This window comes from Pongo pygmaeus, chromosome 8, assembly GCF_028885625.2.
Source record: "Pongo pygmaeus isolate AG05252 chromosome 8, NHGRI_mPonPyg2-v2.0_pri, whole genome shotgun sequence".
Lineage (NCBI taxonomy): Eukaryota > Metazoa > Chordata > Mammalia > Primates > Hominidae > Pongo > Pongo pygmaeus.
The window spans coordinates 27,331,991-27,344,542 of NC_072381.2; the positions used below are offsets into that span (position 1 = coordinate 27,331,991).

Below are 12,552 nucleotides of genomic sequence, written 5' to 3' on the forward strand. Positions count from 1 at the left end.
GGAGGGAGAGCATCAGGACAAATAGCTAATGCATGCTGGGCTTAATATTTAGGTGATGGGTTGATAGATGCAGCAAACCACCATGGCACATGTTTACCTATGTAATAAACCTGCACGTTCTGCACATGTATCCTGGAACTTAAAGTAAAATAAAATTTTTTAAAAAATTTAAAAAGAAAAGCCGTATTATTACTGTATCTGACATCAAAAGAACATAATATACTAAAACTGGAGTTACTGTTCCCGAGATAAAATTTAATGTAAAGCAAATTTACCTTCTATCCTATTTCAAGCATATGCTCAAAAAAATTAAGAACACCTTGCCAGTTTTAATTACTAAATATTTTGGTTTTAAAACTAAATTTGTTTCATTTTAAATTTCCATTTAGCCTGCAGGGGTGTCCAATCTTTTGGCTTCCCTGGGACACACATAAGACCTACTAACGCTCGTGATAGCTGATCAGCTAAAAAAAAAAAATTGCAAAAAGTTCTCATAATTTTTTTAAGAGAGAGTCTTGCCCTGTCATCCAGGATTGAGTGCAGTAGCAAGATCTCAGCTCACTGCAGGCTCCACCTCCTGGGTTCAAAGGATTCTCCCACCTCAGCCTCTGGAGTTGCTGGGATTACAGGCATGTGTCACTGTGTCTGGCTCATTTTTGTATTTTTAGTACAGATAGGGTTTTGCCATGTTGGCCAGGCTGGTCTCGAACTCCTGACCTTAAATGATCCGCCAGCCTTGGCCTCCCAAAAGTACTGGGATTACAAGTATGAGTCACCGCGCCCTGCAAAGAGCTTATAATGTTTTAATATTTGTTGGGCAGCATTCAAAGTTGTCCTGGGCCGCGGGAGCCCATGGGTTGAGACAGCATGATCTACAGCTTACTCTTCTCCAAATATTAAAACATATCATTAATTACCTTCCTTAATTTTAAGAAAATAGCCTTTTAGTCCATCAGAAGCCAGTTTGAAAGACAAGAGATATAGGTAACAAGAGGCTAGGATAAACTGGGCAGGGAATGTATCTCTGAGGGAAAACCTTCCAGATTGAAATACACATCAGTAAGATTGCTTTTACCTGGCCCTACATTCTTTTTTACAGGATACTAACAGCATTGTAATAATAGAGAATTCAAAAACTATCTAAAGAACTTTTTTTTTAACTACTGTTATTCAAGCATTAAAAAAAGCAAAACCAAAACAGCCTGTGTCCAGGGCTCCAATCAATCAAGCAACGTGAATCTCAGAGCAAGGGAACAGGCTCTACTGGTCATATTTTCTCGTTTTCCTCTCTCGATTTTCCTGAAAATTCTGAAGGTCGCAGAGGTAGAGATGAAAATCTAAGATCACCAAGACTTAAGAAGGCATGGGATGGTGAAAGCTATTTTTAATTATAGTATTGACCTCAAGATCGACTGACCCAATAATCCTTATAGAAATACCATACGTAGAACGTTTAACTTTTATTCATTTATTTTATTCATTTGCTGCTTCTGAACATTGATTCTTCGTGTCTCTTGCGGGGGTGGGGCATAGGAGGCCTCTTGGCGACCGCGGGGGGAGGGAGCACGAAGTCCAGGGGCGGCGGGAGTTCTGGGTCGTCCAGGGGTGGCAGCGGTGGAGGTGGCGGCAGGAAGTCGTCTGGCAGGGCGGAGAAGCCCCTGCCACCTGTGTTCTTGGCCTTGGGGAGCGTGGCGGGGCTGCTTCTGGTGTCCCAGGACCTCTGCACCAGAGGAGGCGGGGCAGGCTGGACTTGGGGCCTTGCGGGACCCGGGGCGCTCCTGGCGGTTCCCGAGGGCTGGCTTCTTATCCTGTAACCAAGCGACAGCAGCATTCATTATTTTAAAATTTTTGAAATTTTAAATTTATTGTCATTAATTAATGGAGACAGGGTCTCACTCTGTCGCCCAGCCTGAGTGCAATGGCGCGATCTGGGCTCACTGCAGCCTCCATCTACTGAGCTCAAGCGATCCTCCCGCCTCAGTCTCGTGAGTAGCATTCTTTATTCTTGACAGAACAGCCCCAGTGGACAGGACCATGCCATAGATAGGCGAGGTCTCTGTCTGCCCCCTGGGGAGCCTCCGTCCCTCAGTCACTGAGACCCCTGGTTGTTCATGAGCTCATCTTCGCTCTCGAATAGGGAAATGACTCTAAATGGCCTTTAACATTATTATTATTGAGACGGAGTCTTGCTCTGTCACCCAGGCTGGAGTGCAGTGGCGCCATCTCAGCTCACTGCAACCTCTGCCTCCTGGGTTCAAGTGATTCTCCGGCCTCAGCCTCCTGAGTAGCTGGAACTACAGGTGCTGGCCACCACGTCCAGCTAATTTTTGTATTTTTAGTGGAGATGGGGTTTCACCATGTTGGTCAGGCTGGTCTCGAACTCCTGACCTCATGATCTGCCTGCCTCTGCCTCCGCCTCCCAAAGTGCTGGAATTACAAGCACGAGTCACCACACCTGGCTTTTTTTTTTTTTTGTGACAGGATCTCGCTGTGTCACCCAGGCTGGAGTTCAGTGGTGCAAGCTCGACTCACTGCAACCTCTGCCTCGAGGGCTCAGTGATCCTCATGCCTCAGCCTCCTGAGTTGCTGGGATGACAAGCATGTGCCACCATGCCCAGCTAATTTTTGTATTTTTTGTAGAGATGGTTTTTTGCCATGTTGCTCAGGCTGGTCTCCAACTCCCGGGCTCAAGTGATCTGCCCACCTCGGCCTCCCAAATTACAGGTGGAGCCATCTCACCTGGACAGTTTACCTTTTCTCAACTGCATGAAAGTTGGCTGGTTCACCGGGTATAAAATGAGCCCCGTAGTCCCTATTATGACCTGTGTCTCAGATTGTGATGAGACCAAATGAGATGTATATATATGAGTTCTGAAAAGAAAAATCATCAGCGTGTTTTGGTAGAAACCAGAATGCCAAATTTGGCTAAAGTCTATTAGAGGCATAGCCCTTCCCCTGCCAATACTGAAATACATTATAATAACTTGTATTTATATAATGAAACATCCCCAGGCAGCTGGATTGAATCCCTCTGTTTTAGTGGTAATTATCATTCGAATTTACATTTCATCAGGGTTCCAGTTTATTTCTTCCTCTGCTTAACAGCTTCTTACCACTGAAGATTAAATCTGGAAATTTTCTTTCTAACAAAGTGCCTTGTGATTTAGTTTCTATTTTATTTAGTTTATTTACTTAGCATGATAAGCTAATTAACTGGCGATGTACTTTTTCCTTTTTAAAAAATTTCTGAGCAGGTAGCTTGGGTATTGATGTTCACATATAGTTAAGTGATTTCTATTCTCGGATTCTTTTATTTCTTTCAGCATTTTTAAGTGCTTTCCTTCGATTGGCATTGTAGAAATAATGAAAATAGCAATAGCTGAAAGCACATTGCATGAGAAGCACAGGCTTGAGAAGATAATGAGAACATTAAAGAAATACAACTTTTACAGGCCTGCAGTGGTTGTCAAAATTATAAGAAGTTCAATAAATACTAAGATGTAATTGTTTTCACCACTGACTGATGGACAAAATGAAGGGGGGAAAGAAGTGAAAAACTGCTAAAGTGAAGCACCCTGCCTGTCCTAGCTGGGTGATATGCTATTGTCACAGTTATTTAAGGTTGTTTTGAATCACACATGAGAAATACTCAACAGAATTTATACAATCAACCAAGAGGTTTTGAACTAGATAAGTAACTAAATCATAATTATTAGCTATGATTTTAAGATAGATTTAAGTGAATCCTCATTGATCTATTCGGTTGAAAAAATGTTATGGAGGATGTCATACCTATTGGCTATTATTTTACAATGTATTTTCTCCTCCATCACTCTGGGGATGTATGTAGGACATTAATAGGGAAAATAGAAAATGCACATTTTTAATGTAACCCTTTTTTATCTTTTTTAAGACAAGGTCTTTATCTATCACGTAGGCTGGAGTGCAGTGGTGTGATCACAGCACTGCAGCCTTGAAATCCTGGGCTCAAGCAATTCAAACACCTCAGTTACCCAAGTAGCTAGGACCACAAGTGCACACCACCAAGCCTGGCTAATCTTTTAATTTCTAGTAGAGATGAGCCCTTGTTCTGTTGCCCAGGCTGGTCTGGAACTCTGGAGCTCAAGCAATTTTCCTGTTTTGGCCTCCCAAAGTACTGGAATTACAGGCGTGAGCCACCGTACCCAGCCTGTTTTCTCTTTTTTTTTTTTTTTTTTTTTTTCTTTGTGAGATGAAGTCTCGCTCTGTCGCCCCAGGCTGGAGCGCAGTAGCGCGATCTCGGCTCACTGCAAGCTCCGCCTCCCGGGTTTATGCCATTCCCCGGCCTCAGCCTCCCAAGCAGCTAAGACTACAGGCTCTCACCACCAAGCCCGGCTAATTTTTTTTTTTTTTCGTATTTTTAGTAGGGACGAGGTTACACCGTGGTCTCCATCTCCTGACCTCGTGATCCGCCCGCATCAGCCTCCCAAAGTGCTGGGATTACAGGCGTGAGCCACCGCGTGTTTTCTATTTTTAAAAGAGCAGTTATTGGAACAATGCGAATGGTTGAGAACATGGGCTTTGGGGGACGGCTGGATGGAATGTATGTCAGCTACTTGCTGGTTTTACCTTCGATGTTTCAGCATGTGTTTGGGCCTTTTCCAGAACAGCACTGACAGAATGTGCAGCCCGGGGCATCTGTCCATTGGGCTGGGTGATGCCTTTTATAGGTCCTGAGAGGGAGGAAGTGAGAAAAGATGAGTGAGAAAAGAATTTTCAACATTCTTGAAAGTTAATCTGAAAGTACAAAGCAGTTTACATCTATAAAGCAAAGAAAGATACTTCCTGGCTACTTCTTACCAAAAAAAAAAAAAAAAAAAGGAAATAAAAACAGAGCAAAGGAAGCAATTCACAGGTATGACATGGTACACAAAACCGTATGAAAAATCTGAGGTTCTGTGACAAAACTTTATATGAGATTCAGCAAAAGATTCAGGAAGGTGAGTACGGTATTTGATAAAGCCCACTGACGAGGGTCTGGATTAATTGGGATCGTGGAGAGGAATCGTATGTTTTACTTTTGAAAACGTTTCAATAATTGAAGAATAAACCTTGAAAACCAATTTTCTTTTAAAAAAATTGTATTATTGATTTCCCTAAAATGTATTTATCTAGTTTCATACCGTGCTGAGTACAGGAACAACTTTTGAACATTGTCCTCAACAAAGAGTATATTGGACTGAGTGCGGTGGCTCACGCCTCTAATCCCCGCACTTTGGGAGGAGGAAGCAGGCAGATCACGAGGTCAGGAGCTCAAGACCATCCTGGCCAACATGGTGAAACCCCGTCTCTACTAAAAATACAAAAATTAGCTGGGCGTGGTGGCGCATGCCTGTAGTCCCAGCTACTCAGTAGGCTGAGGCACAAGTATCGCTTGAACCTGGGAGGCGGAGGTTGTAGTGAGCCGAGATCACACCACTGCTCTCCAGCCTGGTGACAGGGTGAGACTCAGTCTCAACAACAGCAGCAGCAACAACAACAACAACAACAACAAAAGAGTACATTGGACACAGAAACAATGGAAATAATCTGGAATTAGATGTGAGTTTTTTTGTTTTCCCCAAAAGTCCTGGTATTACGATTTTATTTTCTTGCCTTTTAATTTGTCCTTTTGACAGAAAGCTTGACTCATGGAAGGTTTGCAGTTGTTACAGAATCAGACAGAAGAAGCTCTACATTGATTTCTCAGCTGCTTAGAAAGGATCCCGCCAAGGGTGGCCGCCTCTCCACACCTGGGCTGTTTGTCCTGCAAGTTAATTGCCGCCCAGCCCACACCAGAAGGTCTTCCGCTCCTCTCGCTGTGAATGCAGAGATGCTTTAGCCATGCTCAGCACCACTGTTCTGTTTAATATTCACAAACTGCCTGTTTATTTCTTCAACTAGTTTTCCAGTAATTTGAGAAACCTATTAATCTACATGACAACTCAAAGAATGACTTTAGGAGATTAGGAAAAAAAGAAAAAAAAGACAGTGGGGAATATTTGGCTGGGTTCTGGTGGCTCATTTCTGTAATCGCAGCCCTAGCGGAGGCCAAGGCAGGCGCATCACTTGAGGTCAGGAGTTCAAGGACAGACTGGCCAATTTGGTGAAACCCAGTCATTACTAAAAATACAAAAAATGTAGTCGGGCGTCATGACCCGTGCCTCTAATCCCAGCTACTTGGGAGGCTGAAGCAGGAGGACCACATGAATTCGGGAAGCAAGGGTTGCAGCAAGCTGACATCGTGACATAGCATTCCAGCCTGGGTGACAGAATGAGACTCAGGCTCAAAAAAAAGAATCATACTCAGGGGAAAATGGTGGGAAGGGGGAGAAAGATAAGAGACTACAAATTGGATTCCGTGTGTACTGCTTGGGTGATTGGTTACCAAAATCTCACAAATCTCCACTAAAGGAGTTATTCAATAACTAAATACTACCTGTTTGCCAAAAATTTATGAAAAGAAAAATTTAAAATTTTTTTTAATTGTGAAAATTGAGTGTTGTACTTTCAAGTTACAAAGGCACATCTATCATGAGGCTTAATTATTCTAACGTTTAAAGAAATGAAGAGAACAACCAGAGTTAAATAGAAAAGCTGTCAGCATTTCATCTACAGCAATGAAATCTGTAGCATGCATTTTGTATTTTGAAACTTAGTTTTCAGCCAGCCTGGGGGAAGAAGAGGAAGAAACAGAACTGGGCATTGGGGTAGGTAGGAGGAAAGTAAGAAACCGGCTGGAAACAGCAGGGAAAGAAGAAGGGATCAGGACTTGAGGCAGAGCCAGCCCTCCTGCTTGGGGCCTGGGCATAGGAAAGCAAACTCCGGGCAGGAGGAAGGAGCCCCAGGCTGTGGATGTCTCTGGGGGAAACTTGGGTCAGCAATGGCCAGAGGAGCTCCTGAACTTAAGCAGTATCTGCCGCCTCCCTACCTTTGGATGTCTTCTGGTGGCCAGTGTGCTGCTGTCAGGACTCTTGCTGGTTCCCAAATTTGACTGGGCAGCCTCCAAAGCAGTGGAGTCCAACGCTACTGCTGCCTCTGCCTTGTGGATCTCAGAGCTGCAAGACAGCTTCACCCATCACACCCTAAGATAGCCCTGCTTGTGGCTGGCATTGGGGGACAGCGTGTTCTGGGCGCCTCTGCTCCTGTATATCGCGGCCTGCGTCTTCACAGTCTGCATGCTGGTAGATGTCAGAGCCACAGGTTGGCTCTGCGAACCCTTTTGTCAATTGGGGCTGGCTTTGGTGCATATGCAACAGTTCAGTGTGGGCCCCATGGGTCACCCCTACTCTTCTCAGGCAGCTTGGGCCTTCGCTTGCCCCCAAGTCTGCAGGGCTCAACACGTATCACCTCTTTCTGGCAAAAGCATGGCTGGCATGGGCAGCCCTGGGCCATGGGGTGGCACTGCACTAGCAGCCCACACCCCCTGTCACCCCCGTATTCTGAGCTGACTTGTCTGCTAAAAAAAAAACCTGCCAACCTGTCTGGTTTATTTTAGAAGGGCCTGGATGCAACAAGCCTGAGAGCAGTGGCTTGGGGAGGAGAGACCACAAACGGATTCATCCCCCTTCCCCCACCGCCCAACAACTGAAGACCACCAACTGAGGACCACCAGCTGAAGAGAAACAACTGAGGGTACCAACTGAGGGCACTAACCAAAGGCAAACAATGAGGACACCCACTGAAGGCCACCAAGTGAAGGCCAGTTGCCCTGCCAACCAGACTGTATCCTGGTTAGAGGAAACAATCAGGCCCAGAATCCTTTGCATGTGTCCCCCCAACTTGGAATTGGGAGCTCAAGCACCAGGTTCTTAAGGTCCCCGCCCTGCCAGTGGACTTGTCCCACATCTCATTTATTGCTGGCTGCTGGGAGCTTTCAGGTTGCTCACTGTGATGAAGTTCCTAGGGATCATCACCTTACAATAAATGATGCTAAAATTACTGAAACCAAATCCGCCTCATGTATTATCTGGGATTCATAGAACCCCGCTTTCCCCCATAACCTCTGAGATTTTTACAAACTAAAAAAAGATTTCTGCAGCTGCTTTCAGAAAAACACATTGCCATGAGCTACGCCTACACTATAATGACAAATCATGTTTCATATATATATATACATATATATTCAATCCACACGTATTCCATTTACAATTTTGAAAATAACACATTATTCAATCAAATTAACAAGAGTAATAGAAGACATTTTCTGAAATGTATACACTAAGTATATCACAGTTTTCTAGTGATCATTTTGATACAGCAACTTAGAATCTATGGCTTCAACAAACAGAGGCTTACATAAGAGAAAAGCACCACATAATTCACTATTTTAAATGTGATCATCATTGCTACTTTTAACTGGCAATCACCCAGGACATGTATTGTGAACTGCTTTGTGATTATGGTGACTCATTTAATCTTTGTGATCCTTGGTTTGATTTTTTCAAAAATATGAGTAACACCATTTTATAAACTTACTCTAGAACTTAAATGAGAGAAAAATAATCCATCTCTATATATGGAACACTAACAAAATTATAGGCACTGTGTCCAGATTTTTACACACTTACCTTATCGAAGCCTCATAACAACCCTATCTTTTAAATTACAGGCATTTTGTCCACCCAAATTTTTACTCATTTACCTTACGGAAGCCTCATAAGAATCCCCTCTTTTATAGATAAGCAAAGGGAGGTTCTGAGGAGTTAGAAACACATTCATGATCACATCGTAATGAGTGTTGGAACTGGGATTCAAATCCAGTTCTCTCTGATGCCAAAGGTGGTGCAAACTTAACGAAGACCAAGTTATACCCAGTACATGGAGGGATCAAACATGTGGATTCCCTTTCTCTATCCTCTTACGTGTGAATTTCAATGGCTTTCACAGCCTCAGAACAATCCTAAACTCCCTCCGAGGTTGCCTTGCAGTTATTCCCTTCTTCTTGGTAATGACTGGGAATCTGCATATTTAGACCACAAGCATCTCCTTGGAAACAGGTTTGTTGATCAAGGAATGAAATTTTTGGCTGGGGATGGTGGCTCATGCCTGTAATCCCAGTACTTAGGGAAGGCAAGGTGAGCAGATCACCTGAGGTCTGGAGTTCGAGACCAGCCTGACTAACATGGTAAAACCCCGTCTCTCCTAAAAAGAACAACATTAGTCAGGCATGATGGCGCATGCCTCTAATCGGGAGGATAAGGCAGGAGAATCGCTTGAACCCAGGAGGCAGAGGTTACAGTGACCTAAATTATAGGTATTGTGTCCAGATTTTACACACTTACCTTATAGAAGCCTCATAGAAACCCCTCTTTTAAATTACAAACATTTTTGCCATGGTTTTTACACACCTTATGGAAGCCTCATAACAATCACATTTTTATAGATGAGAAAACTGAGGCTTTGGATGCCTCTGGGGCAAATGTGGGCCATCAGCAGCCAGAGGAGCTCCTGTATCTAAATGGTATCCATCACCTCCCTACCTTTTGGTGTCTTCTGGTGGCCAATGTGCTGCTGTCAGGACACTCGCTGGCTCCCATAGTCGATTGGGCAGCCTCCAAAGCAGTGGGGTCCTGCACATCCATATCATGGATCTCAGAGCTACAGGACAACTTCACCCACCGCACCCTGAGATAGTCCGATTGCGGCTGGCAGTGGGGGACAGCGTGTTCCGGGTGCCTGTGGTCCTGTATATCGCAGCCTGTGCCTTCGCTGTATGCACACTCGTAGATGTCAGAGCCACAGGATGGCCTGAAGAATGCTTGTGCCAGCCCTGACTGGGGCTGGCTTTGGTGCACATGCGACAGTTCAGTGTGGGCCCCATGGGGCACCCCTGCTCTTCTGGGGCAGCTTGAGCCTTCGCTTGCCCCCAACTCTGCAGAGCTCAACACCTATCGCCTCTTCCTGGGAAAGGCATGGCTGGCACGGGCAGCCCTGGGCCATGAGGCGACACTGCACTAGCATCCCGCACCCTGCTTCAGCCCTGTACCCTGAGCTGACTTGTCTGCTAAAAAAATCCTGCCACCTGTCTGCTTTATTTTAGAAGGGCCTGGATGCAACAAGAACTGAGAGCTGTGACTGGGAGAGGAGAGAGCACAAATGGATTCATCCTCCTTCCAACACTGCCCAACAACTGAAGACCACCAACTGAAGATAAACAACTGAGGGTACCAACTGAGGGCACTAAACGAAGGCAACCAATGAGGGCACCCACTGAAGGCCACCAAGTGAAGGCCAGTTGCCCTGCCAACCAGAACGCATCCTGGTTCAGGGGAAACAATCAGGGCCAGAATCCCCTGCATGCATCCCCACAAACTTGGAACTTGAGAGCACAGGCACATGGCTCACAAGGCCCCGCCCTGCCAGCGGCCTCACCCCACTTTTCATTCATTGCTGGCTGCTAGGACCTTTCAGGTTTCTCATTGTGAAGAAGTTCCTAGGGATCATCACCTTACAGTGAATGATGCTAAAATTACTGAAACCAAATGTGCCTCACGCAGTGTCTGGGATTCCTAGAACGCCCTCTCCCCCATAATCTCTGAAACATTAACAAACTAGAAATAAGAGTGATTTCTGCAAGTGCTTTCAGAAGAAAACATTGCCATCAGCTAAGCCTACTCTATAAAGTCAAGTCATATCTCATATATACACATATAAATCCGATCAATATATATTCCATTTACATTTTTGAAAATAACACACATGCTCAATCAAATTAACAAGAATAACAGAAGAAGTTTTCTAAAATTTACACACTAAGTACATCACAGTTTTCTAATAATCACTTTGGTAGAGCAACTTAGAATCTATGGTTTCAAAAACACCAAGAGGATTACGTAAGTGAAAACCACCACATAATAGAAAGTTTTCAATGTGATCATCATTGCTAGTTTTAACCAGAAATTACCCAGTGAATGCATTGCGAACTGCTTTGTGACTTTAATTATCTATTTATTCTTTCTGATCATTGGTTACATTGTCTAAGAAATATGAGTGTCACCAATCTTATAAATTCATTGTAAAAATTAGGTGAGAAAAAATAATCCCCCTTCTCCATATACTGAACACTTAAAAAATTATAGGTATTGTGTCCACATTTTTACACACTTACCTTATGGAAGCCTCATAGGAACCCTCTCTTTTAAGTTACAAGCATTTTGCCATGGTTCTTACGCACTTACCTTATGGAAGCCTCATAACAATCACATCGTTTATAGATGAGAAAACTGAGGCTTTGGATGCCTCTGGGGGAACCTTGGGCCAGGAACGGCCAGAGGAGATCCTAAACTTTAGCAGCATCAGTCGCCTCCCTACCTTTTGGCATCTTCTGGCGGCCAATGTAGTGTTGTCAGGACCCTCGCTGGTTCCCAAATTCGATTGGGCAGGCTCCATACAGTGAAGTGCATCACTACTGCCACCTCTATCTTATGGATCGCAGAGCTGCAGGACGGCTTCACCCACCACACCCTGAGCTGGCTCCACTTGAGGCTGGCATTGAGGGACAGAGTGTTCCGGGAGCCTCTGCTCCTATATATCGCAGCCTGCATCTTTGCTGTGCGAACGTTTGTAGACGTCAGAGCCACAGGCTGGCTTTGCAGAATGCTTGTGCTGGCCGTGACTGAGGCTGGCTTTGGTGCACATGTGACAGTTCAGTGTGATCCCCATGGTGCAACCCTGCTCTTCTCGAGCAGCTTGAGCCTTCGCTTGTCCCAAGTCTGCAGAGCTCAACACCTATCACTTCTTCCTTCCAAAAGCATGGCTGGCACTGGCAGCCCTGGGCCATCGGGCAGCACTACACTAGCAGCCCACACCCCACATCAACCCCGTACCCTGAGCTGACTTGTGTGCTGAGAAAAACCTGCCAATCTGTCTGGTTTATTTTAGAAGGGCCTGGATGCAACAAGCCTGAGAGCTGTGACTGTGGGAGGAGAAAGCACAGTTTCATCCTCCTTCCACCACTACCCAACAACTGAAGACCACCAATTGAGGACCACCAACTGAAGAGAACCAATTGAGGGTACCAACTGAAGGCGCTAAATGAAGGCAACCAGTGAGGACACCCACTGAAAGCCACCAAGTGAAGGCCAGTTGTCCTGCCAACCAGACCGCTTCCTGGTTCAGAGGAAACAATCAGGTCCAGAATCCCCTGCATGCATCCCCACAAACTTGGGACTTGAGAGCACAGGCATATGGCTCACAAGGTCACACCCTGCCAGAGGCCCCGCCCCACATTTCATTCATTGCTGGCTGCTAGGACATTTCAGGTTTCTCAATGAGAAGAAATTCCTAGGGATCATCACCTTACAATGAATGATGCTAAAATTACTGAAACCAAATCTGCCTCATGCAGTGTCTTGCACTCATAGAATCCCCTTTCCCCCATAATCTCTAAAACATTAACAAACTGGAAATAAGAGAGATTTCTGCAGGTGCTTTCAGAAAAAAACATTGCCATGAGCTAAGCCTACTCTAAAATGTCAAGTCATATTTCATACCTGCACATATATATCCAATCCACATATATTCGATTTACAT

At 44.8% G+C, this 12,552-nt stretch overlaps 1 protein-coding gene across 5 annotated transcripts; it reads right to left on the reverse strand.

Annotated features, from left to right (window-relative positions):
* Nucleotides 1–1,447: 1,447 nt before the first annotated feature.
* On the reverse strand, nucleotides 1,448–12,072 carry LOC129006676 (amyloid beta A4 precursor protein-binding family B member 1-interacting protein-like). 5 transcript variants are annotated; one of them, XM_054436613.2, is made up of 5 exons: nucleotides 6,950–12,072; nucleotides 5,635–5,837; nucleotides 4,609–4,712; nucleotides 2,740–2,871; nucleotides 1,448–1,808 (listed from the first exon to the last, which is right to left on the reverse strand). In XM_054436613.2, the coding sequence occupies exons 3-5, from the start codon at nucleotides 4,683–4,685 to the stop codon at nucleotides 1,478–1,480; spliced, it is 540 nt and encodes a 179-aa protein (XP_054292588.1). In that variant the 5' UTR covers nucleotides 4,686–4,712; nucleotides 5,635–5,837; nucleotides 6,950–12,072; the 3' UTR covers nucleotides 1,448–1,477. The 5 variants fall into 5 exon arrangements, with proteins under 5 accessions (XP_054292588.1, XP_054292589.1, XP_054292587.1 ...); XM_054436614.2 differs by lacking the exon at nucleotides 2,740–2,871; XM_054436612.2 differs by having other exon boundaries at nucleotides 5,635–12,072.
* Nucleotides 12,073–12,552: the final 480 nt, after the last annotated feature.

Coding starts and splice junctions, on each gene's coding strand:
- LOC129006676 (XM_054436611.2), bottom strand. CDS start 2,975: ATGTATTTCAGTATTGGCAGGGGAAGGGCTATGCCTCTAATAGACTTT. Junction 1,809..2,739: donor AGAAAAGGTAAACTGTCCAG/GTGAGATGGCTC, acceptor GCTTGGTTACAG/GATAAGAAGCCAGCCCTCGG.